We start from the raw sequence: 18,473 nt of genomic DNA on the forward strand, positions 1-18,473 counted from the left end.
AGGAGGCTATTGCGCCAAAGCAGCTTCCCTTACTACTGGAGTTGTGATTTGAACCTGCAGTCACAAGGTTACAACACAAGAGCTCTGAAAGTTGGGCCAACTCAGAAGCCAATTTTTATTTAACAAATTAATGCATCAATAACAAAATTAAGATCATCAGATGGACTTGTGTTGTTTTCATTTGTGATCAATCGGATGGATGTTAAACTGGGCACTCCATCTATCAACATTAGTTGGTGGAAGGTAAAGATCCCATAGTGTCCTTCACAAAGCGTAGGTAAGCCATTGCCAGCACATGGAACAAATTACAAATCCTTGCCTGGGCTGTGCATAGCAAGTAATCTGTTTTTCTTGGAGGCTGCATGACATCAGATGACACTCACTGCTTGCTATCATAAAATTGTGGTTGTTGGCTCGGCTGCATCTTCTGCCCCATAAACAAATTGAGCAGGTAATTCACATGTATTATGTGAATGGCCTTCTTCTGATACAATAGGAAACCAACCAATTTGATATGCACATGTGTATCATTTCAACTTTAACTACATTTGAAAACTTGTCTTTTGGATAATGTTTGCTGCTCTGTTATTCATGACATGGAAGCCAGCTGAATAACTCTTCATTTGCCCCATGTCAAATCTTTGTTATTGTACTTATGACAACGGGATTTCAAACCATTATTTTTTGGAAGTATGAAGGCAGCACAATAACTGTGATATCCTCTAAGTTTAATCCATCGAAGTGAGACAATGCAATGTGATAGTTTTATTATACCTCTTCACCAGAGAAATGGCGAACCTAAAATTTGTTTACAAAAATCGTGCACTGGCATTGGATTGCAGTGCCAGAATTCTAGAGTCCCCTGTTCTTCATTACATGGCCCGTGAGCCACTGGCGGCCCCTGGTGGCTTAAAGTGCGGCCCCTGACATGCGGCGGATAATACACAAATGTGAAAACGCTCCATTGTAATCTGCCATAAAAGCTATGAAATTGACCCAATGGTTTCAAATGAGTGTTCCAACACAAAGCAGAAAAGTAACAGAACTACATCAGTATATGGTTGTAGTGTACAAATAATTACACTTGCAGCCCAGTTAATCACAACAAAGAAGAGTATGTGGAGACAGGGCCAAAAACAGCCATTACAGAGTCTTGCAGGCAGTGTGGTGGCTCTTACACTGATGTCTTCTCGTTAAAGGTGCCCCCCCCCACACAAAACAATGGTGAAGATTGCTAATCGACTCTATCATAGTTGGAGACATTCCAGGCTCTGTCAAGTTGCTCAATAGCTGATGAAAAACATGGTCTCAACCCAAGACACTGATTTATGAATTGTTACTTAATTTTTTTGCAGTACAAACTCCAGAAATGGCTTGGTAGTTGGCATGAGACCAACAAAACAATGACAGTAGTTACAAAAACAACTTATTTTACAGTTTCTAAGGCATGCAGAAGACCTTGCACATGCATTACATGTTAAACAGAGACATCAGTATACTTCCATAGAAATATACAAGGACATGAGGAGAGAATGGGACAGAGTCAAGACAGTAAATGAACTCAGAAGTGAGTGGAAGTATACATGAATAAAAAAGATAGTACAGCAAAGCTAATTGAAGTGTTGGCACCCAACAATGTCAGCCTTAAGAGTGTCAGAAAGCACTGGAATGATGAAGTATCAGAACCTCATAAATGACATGCAAGACATCAAAGAAACTGATGAAAATCGAGTTCATACAAGTAATGGTCGGAACGACTGGAGTTATAAAAATTTAATCCTGCGTGCTACCTGTGGAGGAAATACATGGAACAGTAAGCAAAGAGGATAAGAAGGAACAGGTTACAGCATCTCTTGTGAAGTATATGACCTGTATTCATCAATGCAGGTCCTCTTAATACCCTCATTGAAATGTTGCTTGCATGTCTCAAGCCAATTTACCATGGGATTATCATTTTGTAATATTTCTTGACACCAAGGACGATTTCTTCAACAATCACATGACCTTGTTAAACCCTTGTATATGAGAATTACACCCATGATTAGTAAAACATCCAATCAATTCAAAGAGTGAAGTGATTGGCTGGTCTTGATGGTCTGTTATTTTCATAATCTTCTTTAGTCTTTTTCTCTCAATATAATGGAGCTTATGCATATACTGTAAATATATACATACATATATCCATCCATCCATTGGGACCATACTCTGTGCAGAGCGTCGGTGCTGCCGAAGCAGTTTCCTTGGCTATTGGACACAATCCTGGACGGGTCGCCACTCCGACACAGGATACCAGCATGCTGGTACTCATTTTGCCGACCTCGGAAGGATGACAGGCAGAGTTAACCCTACCTGGTATTACTTCAACAGCTTTGTGGGATTTGAACTCAGGATCCTAGGATTCCAAGCCCACCACCCTAACCATTAAGCCAACACCAGGCATATACCCCCAAGTGCTCTCCCAATATCAACTGCTCATTCCCTGGCATCAAAATGCTAAAAACCTCTACTATAATTTCTGAACTAATTGTTTTTCTTGTTTTCTTACTACCGGTTTTACTGCTTTCATAAATTGAGTGTTTATGACTCATCTTTATTCGGGATTGAATCACGCTTCAAACAACATAAAACTAGTGTGATACAGCTGTTCTACATCCACATATGCCTCTGTACATCCATCCATCCATCCATCCATTGGGACCATACTCAGTGCAGAGCGTTGGTGCTGCCTAAGCAGTCTCCTTGGCTATTGGGCACAATCCTGGATGGGTCACCACTCCGACACAGTTTACCAGCATGCTGGCACTCATTTTGCTGACCTCGGAAGGATGACAGACAGAGTTAACCCTACCTGGTATTAATTCAACAGCTTCGTGGGATTTGAACTCAGGATCCTAGGATTCCAAGCCCACCACCCTAACCATTAAGCCAACACCAGGCATATACCCCCAAGTGCTCTCCCAATATCAACTGCTCATTCCCTGGCATCAAAATGCTAAAAACCTCTTATAATTTCTGAACTAATTGTTTTTCTTGTTTTCTTACTACCGGTTTTACTGCTTTCATAAATTGAGTGTTTATGACTCATCTTTATTCGGGATTGAATCACGCTTCAAACAACATAAAATGAGTGCGATACAGCTGTTCAACATCCACATACTGTATGCCTCTGTACATCGAAGTGACATAAAGTAGTTCACTGTGATCCATTGGCAAAGAAGTAATAGTGAATGTCATGACATTAATAGGATATATATTCCTTGTTCTATCAGTGACGTTATAACCAAACAACGTTAACCAAATCAATGTTAAGTGAGGACTTACTGCATGTGTATCTATAAAATACGCACATACGCAGTCTATAAGATATTTGCAATTGGAACGTGAATCGATACAATAAAACCTGACATCTGTTTGCCCGCTTTATGAACATCAGTCTGCATCATCAATGCATCGTATAAACACAAGACAAATACAAACACCATACAAAACAAGTCCTGATGAGGGTCTGCAATCTCTGTTTGCTATTTGTGGTTGAAAGATGACTTTTCTATGCTGAAATATATTTAAGTCTCATTCTCCTTTAACATGTGCCTCTCATACATTACATTAAAGGCAACTTTAGCTTTCCTGGGCAAACACATTCCACAAGTAGTGAATTTTCCATGTTTTAAGCAATTCTAAACCATTTTTCTGTCGTGCTGCAGAAATAAAAACCATACTGTTGTCATTATTTCGCTGATATTGGGAAACATTTAAGATGCATGTACATGCTCCAGGTCGATCCTGACAAACTTTGTGCAAAAGCGAATTCATTTATGTAAAGCTCACCAAAAACATAACGGACAGTTGCTTGGCATGCCAAGGCACAGCTTGATCTTGCACAAGTTAGCAGCGACTTTGCAGAAGACTCATGACGGAAGCATTTTTGTATTTCTGCAAATAAATGAGAGCATTAATAGGCCAGCAGTACAGATTTCAACCTGAATGACTTTTTTTTTTTTAAAACATGGACAAAAATCAGCAGAAAGATTTAATGGTACAGCATATAGTTTGCAAAAATAAATGCCGCTATTTACTTGGTAGGATATTTACTGCAAAACTTATTTCATGAAAATTACTCTGCAAATATAAATGTTTCCTTCTCTGGGAAACGATGAATACGAAAAAGAAGTTGGATTATTTAAACTTTCGTAAAAAGAAACATTGAATTTCCACATCCTGTTACCATGCGGCATACGTGACAAACTTCGCCGTTTCCTACTCAAGCACAAATTGGTTGGTTAAAAGAAAAACAAACGCCACTCATGATCCTTGGGAGAAAACGCTGGCGCTTACATTCGCATCTGGCCATATTTACGTCCGGCCAGTGGCAAACTCTTAATTACGTCCTTATACCGTTTCTTTTCCAAGTTCTAACCTTGTCCTGTTTCTTTCTTCTGGTGCAACATGAGAACTGAAAATGATCGCCAAACATAACCCCTATGCCCATAAACCAACCAAACCGAACTGGAGAAATGGCTATTTCAAATAAATGACTCCAATGGACTCACTCGAGCAACGTGAGGAGATTTTCTTGCCAAAACACGCATGCCTGCCTTGTCCCAAAGGAAACCAAGGGCTTCCAGGTTGTACATAAAGAGCGGCAGAGCATTAAGTAACACTCTATAATGTTTTACACAACCCAGAATGTACCCTGCAGTGGTAGCCTCTCACATTTCATTCAGCAAAGCTCACACCAAGAATACTTTCCATTTGGCAACTGCTAAGAACACAAAATCCATGGAAAAAAAAGCCCTGCAAGTTGAGAAGGCCTTCATTTGATCTGGAACCAAACATGTATCCTGTGAAGACCCTTGGCTCGCTGTTTTAAGCTTAAAACTTATATTTGGCTCAAATTAAAAAGGCCATAATTGACACTTTGAATGCAAAGTATGCCCTGCTTTCAGAAAATGCTCACTTCAGCTTTCTGAAATGTCGTTTATACAAAATGGCTGAATATTGAATTTAAGAGATACTATGTACTGCCAGGATTAGAGAGATTGCAAAATTATATTTTAATAACTACTTCAAAAATTACCATGCAGTATATGTGCAGCCCATGCCCATCGCAATTCTGTGTTTGGGCAGCCTTGAGAACAGAGAAACAAACTCTCTCCTCCTTACATTTTCCCATTAAGTTGGGGTCAGTGGCTCCTGAAGCATGCACTCTTGGCCCGTCTTCAGGCATTCTTCACAAGTCTTTGGTCAAGTCTGATGATGGACTGAAGTTGGTTCAAGCAGAAATTGGAAGTTGGCCAGGGTACCAGTGATAAGTCGCTGACGCTTTCTTCAAAATATATTAGAGGGTCTTCACCATCCACTGACAAAGCTAATAGAGAAACACTGCTTCAAAACGTTCTCCAGCTATTCAAAAACCTTCTACAGGAGGGGTCTTCAAAACGTTCTACAGCTATTCAGAAACGCTCGACAACTATTCACAAAAAAACTTCACAAATAGTCCAACACACCAATGTTTTTTTATTTGTCAGTTACAAGTTTGTAATATATATATATATATATATATATATATATATATATATATATATATATATATATATATATATATATATATATATATATATATATATATATATGTTCGTGTTGGATCAAAACAGGCTCTTCTGACCCAATAAAGGCAAGATAGCATTAAATGCAATGGGCGCATGTGCACCACTTCACCTTAAATTATTGATGGCTTCCACGGGCCACACTTGAGTCGATATTACAGATCGTGGATTTTAAAGGTGACAAGTAAAAGACAGTGGAGCTGTCGAGCATGGCTTTGCTTTTTTCATGGGCTCATCAGGACTATGTATCACACAATCATTTACTTGTGATCCTGCAAAATTAGTTGAATAAATTATGTGTTAGACCCCTTGCATGATGGAGCAAGGGGGTTCAACACCAAGGCTTTCAAGATCATTGGAATCTTTCACGATGAAGCTGCGTCTATGGGCAGATCACTTCGCCATCACCGACAGGTCGGTGGTCTCCCTGTCTTATTTTCCTCATTTCTGGTCTTGTACCCTTTGTCCTATCTGTGCTTTGTCCCCCCAGGTATCTGCAGGACGCAGACAGTCCACCAGCAACACCCTCCTCGTGAAACTGCCTAAAACCAGAACCACTGCTCACCTCCACTCATTTATTTCTTTTTTTCCATTTGAGGAACCACCTTCCACACTCTCCTCAATCTCATTCTTCCCTCCAGGTCTTCAGAACAGCTGTTCACCACCATCTCAAGTCATCCCCCATCCAAAACCATAATCTCTGCCTAATTTCTCCCTCGGCCTTGCTGTTGACGTTTCCCCTTTCTCCTGCTCTTCCCTTTGTTCTGTTGTGTCCTGATCTGTTCTGTGTTCCAGCTCTTTCACGAGCCGAGGCTATGTATAAAAAAAACTAAAGACATATACATATATATATATATATACATATACATACATATATATATATATATACATATACATATATATATATATATATATATACATATACATATATATATATATATATATACATATACATATATACATATACATATATATATATATACACATATACATATATATATATATATATATACATATACATATATACATATACATATATATATATATACACATATACATATATATATATATACATATACATATATATATATATATATATATATATACATATACATATATACATATACATATATACATATACATATATACATATACATATATATATATATATATATATATACATATATATATATATATACATATATACATATATATACATACATACATATATATATATATATATATATATATATATATATATATATATATATATATATATATTTATATATATATATACACACACATACATACAAACAAATATATATGAAAAGATTTGTATCCCAGGCACCATACTTGAAGATAAAATCAGATTGATCACTGGGGCGAAAGTTTTAAAAGTCTTACGTTTCAAGCTCTCAAGCGAGCCCATCATCAGAGACAGGATTAAAAACACACATACAGTTCCACTTATCCATAACGTTGAGAGATTAATCATCCTGATTGATAACATCTGGATTGAGTCACTTTGTCAATTAATGAATTACTTCCTCGATACGTTCTGTGAAAGTGCTCGGGGTGATTAGCACGTGCAGTGTGTTTACAGATGTTTGTGTTGGTGACGTGATACTTGATAAGCCGGGTGCAAATTGATATGCCTGTTAATTGAATTTTCATTTGAATACCAGGCCTCTTGCAGCTATCTGGACGTTTGGTTGTCCACCTGTCTGATCACCTCAGTGAACACGAATTGATGGTCTTGTTTGATGCTGTGCATTGCGACCTGGGAGAGTGGATCCTTTTCACGTACGGCTAACTGGTGTTCGTGTAGACTGGTTTTTAATCTCTTCGAGGTCCCTCCAATGTGGAGGGCTGCGCAGTTGGTGCAACTTATTTTATAAATGACATTATTTGTCCTCCCGATTCAATCGGTCTTTTGGTTGCATGATCCTGTGTTTCATGGTAGCCTCAGGTCAATGTGTGATGCCGACTTCAAACGGGACTAAAGGCCCGGTCACACCTTGACGTTTTAGCCAACGTATGCCGATTTTTGAATTTTTTTTCTAAAACGCTGGCACACGTTGAATACGTTATGGGTAAGTTTTGATAACATTGAGAGCACGCTGGCATACGTCGTAGTACGTTGCCATACGTTGTTGTACGCCCGAAATAGGTGCGGCGGCGGCCGCGGTGTATGACACCTCCCCTCCCCCCCTCCGCCAAAACCTCCCGATTCTTGCCGAATCGGCTCACCCAAGCGCACCCGACATGGCCCAGCTATGCGCCATGCTGGCGGCAATGACAGCGAGGATGGATACAAACACAAATGAAATGAAAAACGAAATAAAAGGCATGAACAAGCAAATGAACGAAATGAAAACGAATATGGAAACGAATGCGCAAGGAATGAAGGAAGAAATGAAAGAACTGCGGGGTGACATGCAGCAAATCGGCCGAAGCCTGCAGGCGGGCATGAAGGCAATGACAGTGGAGCTCAAAATGGCGACGCCACGTGTGGGAGCGAACGAGCTGGGTGGGAGTGCGACGGCTGTCGGGCCCGCGGTGGAGGCAGGTAAGGAGAAAATAATTCGGGGGACGTATTGGGCGAGAAGCGTGACGGAGACGTGCACGAAGGAGATAAGAGACGAGGTGAAAGGAATTGCGAGGGAGAGAAAAGAACAATTAAGACGGAAAGCAAGGATGAGGTACGCGGAGATCGTGAAAGAGCAAGGAGTGAAACACAGGGAAGGACGGGAGCGACTTAAGGAGAAAGCAAGGTTGACCTACATAAAGATAAGGGAAAGACGCCAGAAAGAAGCAGAGACTAATAGACACGAGGGGACAACAGAAACTAATAAATGTACAGAGACACGGAAGATGGGAACGATAGAGGAAAGACAATACGATGAAAACGGGGTGGAAGAAACTAAAGACTAACACACACACACACACACGGAGGTGGTGGAGGATAATGGGGGTGAGCTGGCGGACCGTGCAGGGACCCGGTGCGAGCAGCGGGATAGCCTCCTCCAGGAACGAGGGGAGGGAGTATGCCCCCTTGAGGCGAGTCACGACCAGGTGGGTTCGGTCGTGCTTTGCGAGGTTGAGGGGACGGGTGCTGTGGACAGGTGCACGGAGAGCTTGGGGGGTATAGAGGCCCCGGAGACCCTTGTGGGGACACGAATCCCCAGTGTGGTTGTCCCTGTGTGTGTGGTGCAAGGTGTGAGTGCGACCCCGTGTGTGGAAGCGACCCCGTGTGTGAGTGGTGTGGTGGTAAGTGTGCAGAAGATCGTGCTTCCCAGCACGCCGTGTGTGAGTGAGGCACGGTGTATGAGTGAGGCACCGCGGATGAGTGCCCTCGCGTGTGTGAGTGAGGCACGGTGTGTGAGTGAGACACCGCGGGCGAGTAGCCCCGCGTGTGTGAGTGGTGTAGTGGCAAGTGTGCCAAAGGGCGTGCTTCCCAGCATGCCGTGTGTGGATGAGGCACCGTGTGTGAGTGTCGCCGTGTGTGTGAGTGAAACGGCCAGTATGAGTGAGGCACCGCGGGCGAGTGCCCCCGCGTGTGTGAGTGGTATGGTTTGTGTGAGGGAAATGGCACGAGTGAGTGGAAGGCCGCGAGTGAGTGGAGCCACGTGTGCAAGGGAAATGGCATGCGTGAGTGAGCGGCCGAGTGTGAGAGAGACAGCGTGTGCAAGGTCGCTGTGTGTAAGGGAGATGTCGGTCGGCATGTGTGAACATGCAGCCGCGTCTCCCGGTGTGAGTTTAATGGTGAGGTGTGTTAGCGTCGTAACACGCGGGAGTGCGTGTGTTGAATGGAGACGGAGACTGCGACAGAGGAAAGAAAGCCGAGTAGCGGATGTAGATGTTTTGCGCACCGTGCCGGGTTCACCCAGCAGCGAGCGCGAGGTCCGTGCTGTGCAACGCACGAGGCCCCCACGTGCTCGCTTGCGAGAGTGAAGTCCCGGTCCGGAAACGCCAGCGGTGGATTTGCCGATCCCGCGGACGGACAAAGTTTAGGCAGGATTATGGATTTGGACCGGATGGGTTCTCCACGCGAGCGTGTGTGTTAAGCTCCAACGGGCAAAGCACATGTGTTCGCGTGGGGAACCCCTCGAGACGTGGGGCTTGTTTTTTTATGCGCACGGTGACGTCATGGCTGCACGCGGGGTTGGAATCCGGCAGGAGGGGTATCCCTGCCGGATGGTACCGTCCAAGGAGGGACGAGGTACACGTGCAGCTGCATGACATCACGGGCAGGTGCAAAGTGCGCGAGCTGTGAGTTGCCGCGCTGGTGCTGCGCATGTGGGAAAAAAAAAAGGAAAAAGCAAGCCTCACTTTCGGGTGAACAGGATTCCCGGGCAAGGGGTGGAAGACCCCCTTCCCAGGGCACAGGATGGAAACTAGTTAGGGGGAAGGGTTAGTTTAGTTAGACCGACTTCATGGGGCAGGGGTAAGTCCTCATGGAGTCCGTGGAATGGATGAGTTAGAGGGATTGTAGGAGATTTAGGTTGGGAAATTGATTAATGGGATTATTTAGGACAGTGACAGACTTGTGAGTGTGTAGAGGGGACGTAGTTTAGCTACGTAGTGTTAAAAGGAACGTGCTACTAGTTTAAGGGACGACGTGGGAGCACGAGTTAGTTAGGGGAGGTAGTTAGAAGGATGGCAGAGTTCAGCGGTGAGTGTGTTGAAGAGTTGGTGAGTGAAGTGGAAGCATGTGCTTGGTGAGTGAGTGAGGCCAGCGGTCTGTGTGAGTGGAGCGAATGGGGAATGCATGGTGCGATGAGTGATTGGGGGGAGGAGTGATTCCCGCCCAAGGGACCCCGGGGTCAGTGTAGAGTGAGTTAGGGGGTTAGTTAAATTGACAAATGGAAGTCGTTTTGTTGTTGGTGGGAATGTAGGCTCGATACCCATTTGGAGGGGTGCAGGAGCCCTGTTGACGGGCTGGGAGCGTGGCTGCGAAAAGTGAGTATCGCTGAGTGGGTACCCCGGGCACCAGGCTAGTCGGCCGTGGTAGGCCAAGGGCCCATGGGGGGCCGGGATAGCGTGGTGGGCACAGGTGCGTCTGCTTGGTGCGGGGACCCGGGGCGCCATTAGCCGCGTGGGCAGTGTTGTGGGCACGGGCGACCCTCGGAAAGGGGCCTGGGAAGCCAGCCTGCCACGTGTGCATTTCAGGGGAGGTGCCATGGGGGGCACTCCCCGGTGTTTAGGGAGCTGGTAGGCTCGGAGGCAGTGTAGTGCCTGGGGGTGCCATAGCGGGAGATTCGGCAGAGGGTCGTGCCTGCCAAAGGGAGCCACGCGTCCCAGCCATGAGACCGTGTGAGGGCACGGGAAGAAAATTGGGGGGCGAGGCGCGAAATTGTGAGGACACCAACACAGGCGACGGGAATCTGGGTTTATAGAACCAATAGTTTAAGCGAGAGGCGCTTGTTGAAAGCCCCGGGGTAGTTTAACAGTTAAATGGTTAGGGTAGATAGGAAGTGTACCCCTCCGCATCATCCATCCCCTCGCTCTCGTTGTGGGCCGCTGGACCCACTTTGGTTATAGATCGCTGAAGTCTGGGGAGGCCATTCTGAGGCTTCGTTGGGCCTCGACAAAGGACGCTAGCTCTCCCTTATTCCCCTCCGGGAAGGGAACGTAGGGGTTGGGAGTAGGCTAGGAGACAGGATAGGTTAGCCGAACAAGGACGATAAAGGGTTAGGGGACAATTTATAGGGGGGAAGTAAAGAATAAAAACAAAAACAAAAAAATAAGTTGGGGCAAAATTGGGTTTTGACAAATTAAGAGAGTGGGTATGGACAGAGACAGGCAAAGGCGATAGTTGGGAGGGAGACGGTTAGGTAGGTCCGAGCCCACCTTCTGAGTGGCCAGCACCACAGCACTCCCTCCACCAACCTCCACTGCAAGGCAAAGGCTGGCCACTTCATCGGCTGGCTGTTTTGCTGCAAGGCCTGTGCCGGCTGGATCGTCTGTTGGTGTTTGCTGCAAGGCCTGTGCCGGCCGGATCGTCTGCCGGCTGTTTTACTGCAAGGCCTGTGCCGGTCGATCGTCTGCCGGCTGTTTTTGCTTCGAGGCCTGTGCTGGTCAGCTTCACTGCCGGCTGCTTTTGCTGCAGCGGCCTTGTCATGCTATGCATTGCCTGTTCACCTTTGCCATGCCAAGCCTGCTGCCCATGTCCACCAGCCGCGTTCTGTTTTGCATCCCCCCCCCCCCTTGTTCATTGCCATGTGTGCCAGGATCCTCGCGCAAATTGCAGGGACTGCCCTGATGGCAGCTGCAACACGGGACTGCACCGGCGGCCCGTGCACCGGTTGTTTGTTCACTGCATTCATTTTAAGAAGGGGGAGACCTTGGACTGTGCTTAAGCAGCCTGGCCCCCTGCTTGTGACTGTTGTTTTTCTTGCAGAGTCCATCGATCCTGGGCCATGGAATAGTGTAAATTATAAGGTTAAGTTGTTAAGTTGTGTTCTTGTAAATGTGTTTTTCGCCCCCGGCATGTAAGTCTTAAGGCCCGGTCACACCTTGACGTTTTCGCCAACGTATGCCGATTTTTGAATTTTTTTTCTAAAACGCTGGCATACGTTGAATACGTTATGGGTAAGTTTTGATAACATTGAGAGCACGCTGGCATACGTCGTAGTACGTTTCCATACGTCGTTGTACGTTGGCTTTAAACGTTGTACTTTTCGGTTGTCCTCAAATTTTTTCATGCTTGAAATTTCACGACGTATGCTGGCGTATGACTCACACATTCCGCTACGCTGGCCACAAGTTGTAGGCATGGTCTGCGATCGTTGACAGACGTCAACATATGCTACTTGTAAGTTAATCATAAGTTGAGACACGCCGAGGTAATGCTTAGCGTACCCGAAACTTATTTCTAACCTATGATTAACGTGTTGTTGGCACGTTACGCGATCGTTGCCACACGTCGACAGACGTTACTTTTAAGTTACTCATAGGCTGAAAGACGTCGGTATAATGGATCGTCCTTGCGTCAGCGTCCACGGCCACGGCCAGGACACTTATTTGCAGCATTCTTCAAACTTTTCTTCGGCATGACGAGGATGTTCACACTTCGATGTCTAGCTTGGCTATGATTCCAATTGTCCATCGGCAGCGTCTATTTAAAATAGTCGAGTTTGAGCGTTTCAACACGTTCAGAAGAAACGCTTCAAATTTCCAAACCCCAGCGTCAAAAAAAAAACAAACAAAAAAAAAAACAAAGGCGAGTGACAGCAATTTAAATCGTTCATTGTAAACAATGAAACGAGCTGAGTGGTACCGTTTAAAAGTCGTTGAGTGTAAAAAAAAATCCAATTGTTGAGCGCAAGCATCTACTTTCAATAGTGGGGTTTGAGCGATTTAGCACGTTCAATAGAAACGATTAAAATTTCCAAACCCCAGCGTCAAAAAACAAAGGCGAGTGACAGCAATTTAAATCGTTCATTGTAAACAATGAAACTAGCTGAGTGGTACCGTCTAAAAGTCGTTGAGTGTAAAAAAATCCAATTGTTGAGCGCAAGCGTCTACTTTCAATAGTGGAGATGCAGCCATTTAAATCGTTGAGTGGCAGCCTATGAACCTACCCGTGGACACGCGGACGCAAGGATGATCCATCATAACCCACACCCTCCCCCTCACACCCACCTACTACTGCCAACATGAACAAACTACTACTAATACTAATACTAATACTGATACTGATACTGATACTGATATGGACATCGACTCAAAAAGGACTCGAAAACACTGTTGGGTTCCCCTTTTATGAACACCATTTTTATATACCAATTCCCAAAACCGCTGGGAACACGTCTTTATATGGCAGTTGTAAGCTAGAAACACATTCATTTTTTTTTTCGTCGACCGGAAGACGTCATTGGAATACGTCTACATACGTCGATGTGTGTTGGGACTACGTAAAGAATTGGTTCAAAGCACGTCAAACATAAGTTAGAAATAAGTTTCGCATGAAAAAGACATTACCGCGACGTGTTTCAACTTATGAGTAGCTTATATGTAGCCTTTGTGGACGTGTGTATATATATATACATGTATATATATATAAATATATATATATATATATATATATATATATATATATATATATATATATATATATATACATATATATGTACATGTGTATATATATATGTACATATATATATATATATATATATACATATACATGTATATATACATAAATATATATACATATATATATATATATATACATATACATGTATATATACATAAATATATATATATATATATATATATATATATATATATATATATATATATATATATATATATATATATATATATACATATATACACATATATATATATATATATATATATATATATATATATATATACATACATATATATACACAGCCTGGTGTGTTGGCGCAGTGGTTCGGGCAGCGGCTTGGGATCCAAAAGGTCCTGAGTTCAAGCCCCGTTGGGCCACTGAATTAATACACCAGGGGGTTGACTCAGCCTGTCATCCTTCCGAGGTCGGCGAAATGAGTACCAGTATACTGGGCCGGTGTATACCCCGGTTAAAATAGGTGTACCATATCCCTGTGTCGTAAGAGGCGACCAGGGTTGCGTCAGGAAGGGCATCCGGCGTAAAACATGTGCCAAATCACTATGCGGATCGGATGATCCGCTGTGGCGACCCCTAACGGGAGCAGCCGAAAGGAGAAGAAGAAGAAGAAGATATACATATATATACACACATATACATGTATATCTATATATACATGTATATCTATATATATATATATATATATATATATATATATATATATATATATATATATATATATATATACATACATAAATGCATATACATACATACACTGCGTGGACAAAAGTTTGTGGACGTCAACTAGTCCAACATCTTATTCCAAAATCATGGGCATTAACATGGAGTTGGTCCACCTTTGCTGCTATAACAGCCTCCATTCTTCAGGGAAGCCTTTCTACTTGATGTTGGATAATTGCTGCGGGGATTCACTTCCATTCAGCCACAAGAGTATTCGCGAGGTTGGGCACTGATGTTGGGTGATTCAGTCTGGCTTGCAGTGGGCATTCCAATTCATCCCAAAGGTGTTCGATGGGGTTGAAGTCAGGGCTCTGTGTAGGCCAGTGAACTTCTTCCACACCAATCTCAAAAAACCATTTCTGTATGGACCTCGCTTTCTGCACGGTGGTATTGTCATGCTGAAACAGGAAAGGTCCTTCCCCAAAGTGTTGCCAGAAAGTTGGAAGCACAGAATTATCGAGAATGTCATTGTGTGTTATCGCTTTAAGATTTCCCTTCAATGGAACCAAGGGGCCTTTCCCGAATCCTGAAAAACAGCCCCAGAACATTATTCATCCTCCACCAAACTTTACAGTTGGCAATGTGCATTTGGGCAGATTGTGTTTTCCTGGCATCCACCAAACCCGATTCGGCCATCGGACTGCCAGATGGTGAAGCATGATTCATCACTCCGGAGAAGGTGTTTACACTGATCCAGAGTCCAATGGCGGTGAGCTTTACACCACTGCAGCTGACACTTGGCATTGCGCATGGTGATCTTGGACTTGTGCACGGCTGCTCGGCCATGGAAACCAATTCTGTGAAGCTCTCGACGAACAGTGCTTGTGATGATGTTGCTTCCAGAGTCAGTTTGGAACTCCATTGTGTTGCAACCGACAAGAGATTATTCTCACACACACACACACACACACACACACACACACACACACACACACACACACACACACACACACACACACACACACACACACACACACACACACACACACACACACACACACACACACACACACACACACACACACACAGCATTGTTTCAATGGAAAAAGGGGGATAGGTTCCCAGAGGTTAGTGATTCCTGAGGTAAAATCAAAAATCCTGTGATAAAAACACGAATACACCCGCCATGACGTGCAAAAAACCACGAATATGCAAAGTACAGGGCCGTGAATGCTGAAGCAGGTTGTATTAAATAAACCGTGAATCATGGCAACCAACATATATATATATATATATATATATATATATATATATATATATATATATATATATATATATATATATATATATATATATATATATATATATATATATATATATATGTATTTGTTGTTGTTCGTCTTTCGGCTGCTCCCGTTAGGGGTCGCCACAGCAGATCATCCGTTATGACCGCCTACTGATTTGGCACAGGTTTTACGCCGGATGCCCTTCCTGACGCAACCCTGGTCGCCTCTTACGACACAGGGATATGGTACACCTATTTTAACCGGGGTATACACCGGCCCAGTATACTGGTACTCATTTCGCCGACCTCGGAAGGATGACAGGCTGAGTCAACCCCCTGGTGTATTAATTCAGTGGCCCAACGGGGCTTGAACTCAGGACCTTTTGGATCCCAAGCCGCTGCCCTAACCACTGCGCTAACACCAGGCTCGTATATATATATATATATATATATATATATATATATATATATATATATATATATATATATATATATATATATATATATATATATATATATATATATATATATATATACAGCTCTGGAAAAAAATAAGAGACCACTCCAAAATTTTTTTAAATCAGCATCTCTACATGTATGGCAGCCATTCCATTCCAGTGTCTGTTGAATTCCAACACAGGCACACCTCATTCTACTTCGTGAGGTACTGATTAGGTGATCATCTGAACTGAATCTTATTTAACAAGGAAAAGTATAAAAACCACTGCTGTGGTCATCACTATCCTCTTGCAATAGGTCCAGCTGGATGGCAAAAACAGTGCTAGTAGTTCCTCAAAAGTAATTGGAATCAAAAAAATAACGATTGACCATGCCAAAAGAGTTGAAAAGAAAAGTTTTGAGTGAGGAAAAGAAGGGTTCAATTCTGGCTTTACTGGCAGAGGGATACAGTGAGCGTCACGTTGCTTCCATCCTTAAAATTTCAAAGACAGCGGTTCATAAGAACAAGGTCAAGCAGCAGACATTGGGGACAACAAAGCTATAGACTGGCAGAGGGCGAAAACGACTTTCCACTGACCGGGATGACCGCCAACTCATTTGAATGTCAATCAACAACGGGAGGATGACATCAAGTGACCTACAAAAAGAATGGCAAACGGCAGCTGGGGTGAAGTGCACGGCGAGGACGGTTCAAAACAGGCTCCAAGGGGCAGGGCTGAAGTCGTGCAAAGCAAGAAAAAAGCCCTTCTTCAATGAGAAGTATATGTATCTGTATATGTATATATAAATATAAATATAAATATATATACATATATATATATAAATATATAAATATATATATATATATAAATAAATATATATAAATAAATATATATACATATATATATATATATATAATATAAATACATATATAGATATTTAAATATATATATATATATATATATATATATATATATATATATATATATATATATATATATATATAATATAAATACATATATAGATATTTAAATATATATATATATATATATATATATATATATATATATATATATATATATAAATACATATATAGATATTTAAATATATATATATATATATATATATATATATATATATATATATGCAATATATATAAATATATATGTAATATATATAAATTTATATATGCAGTATATATAGTGTCGCAGTTCCAGGAACCTGCCCCAATGGCAATTACACAACATACAGGTGCCTCAGTTTATTTATTTCCATAGTTTAAGTTCAGAGTTATCCCTTCCCCTTGTGTAGTGGGCTGAATGTGATTGGATGTGTTGGTAAAGGGTCAGATCAGTTTTTCCCATTTTCTCCCCATTTCTTTGGGGGGTAAATGTAAATCACCTACGAGCTTCGTGGTGCACGCTGTGCACACGGTGCTGACTAATTTGCATATCGCGCCAAAAGTTTGTTTGAATCGTGTGCCAAGACCAAACTGCCCCCTTAACCTCCCCATAATCTTCCTTCAGATGACACAATATGTACACAACACTTTTCATTTGTTAGTGCACATCTTTTCCATTTGTTGTTCATTTTACACGTTAATTGACATTGCATTAAGCCATTATACATGCCATTCATCGCCCCAAGACCCGAAAACCTCAATACCCGGGAACCACATCATCACCTCCAACACACACAAACTACCCCCTTCCTCCATCACCATCACCTCATCTATACCCCTCCTCTCCCAAAGATGCTGCCATGGCTTGGAAGCATAGGGGAGATAATGCATGGCACAGTGGCAGGTACTTCCACTCTCCGAACTTTATCCAAACTTCAGGACAACAGGCACTAATTGGCTATTTGCGTCTTGTTTCTAAATAATTGCTACGTTCATTCCTATAAGCAATTACGAGCTCCCAGCGTTCGCCCCGGTGCTTATAACATATCCCGAGCCCCCACCCATGTTAATCATGGAGGGTCTATCGCGTGTGTCATGGTTGAGCGACCAACTGGGCAGGATTTGTCGTGGAGGTCTGGCGTGGGTGGGATTAAAGTGGTGATGCTCAAATTGGCGGCTGAGATTACCCCAAGAGGCCGTTTTGATCCACCTTTCGGCCCCACCCTCGCTGAACGGTTATAAAAAAACAAAGGGCAGAAGGGCTGCTGCTGTGGTGTGTTGGTTCTTGGCTTTGGTCCTGCATCGGTGTAGGCTCCGGTGCTTGTCCTGTGCTTGCTTTGTGGGTCTTCACAAGAGAACGATCAGGGCTGGAATAGTAGCGCTCACGTTGACGGGTCGGACCTAAGATGCCGGAGTGTTGGGCGGACGGAGCAAGCGCAGTGATTAGGGCTTAAGCCAAGCAACGCA

General features: G+C 42.9%; 1 protein-coding gene across 17 annotated transcripts in view; it reads right to left on the bottom strand.

Moving 5' to 3' along the window:
• LOC147026954 (signal peptide, CUB and EGF-like domain-containing protein 2) overlaps nucleotides 1–18,473 on the bottom strand; it is a 506,981-nt gene that overhangs the window by 75,971 nt on the left and 412,537 nt on the right. For all 17 annotated transcript variants that reach the window (XM_085882882.1, XM_085882881.1, XM_085882887.1 and 14 more), the window contains one exon: nucleotides 3,829–3,933. In XM_085882882.1, coding sequence (XP_085739008.1) covers nucleotides 3,829–3,933 — 105 coding nt within the window. The remainder of the gene's footprint in view (nucleotides 1–3,828; nucleotides 3,934–18,473) is intronic.

Source organism: Eptatretus burgeri, chromosome 5 (assembly GCF_056783735.1).
Source record: "Eptatretus burgeri isolate ZD-2024b chromosome 5, Ebu_testis_v1, whole genome shotgun sequence".
NCBI lineage: Eukaryota > Metazoa > Chordata > Myxini > Myxiniformes > Myxinidae > Eptatretus > Eptatretus burgeri.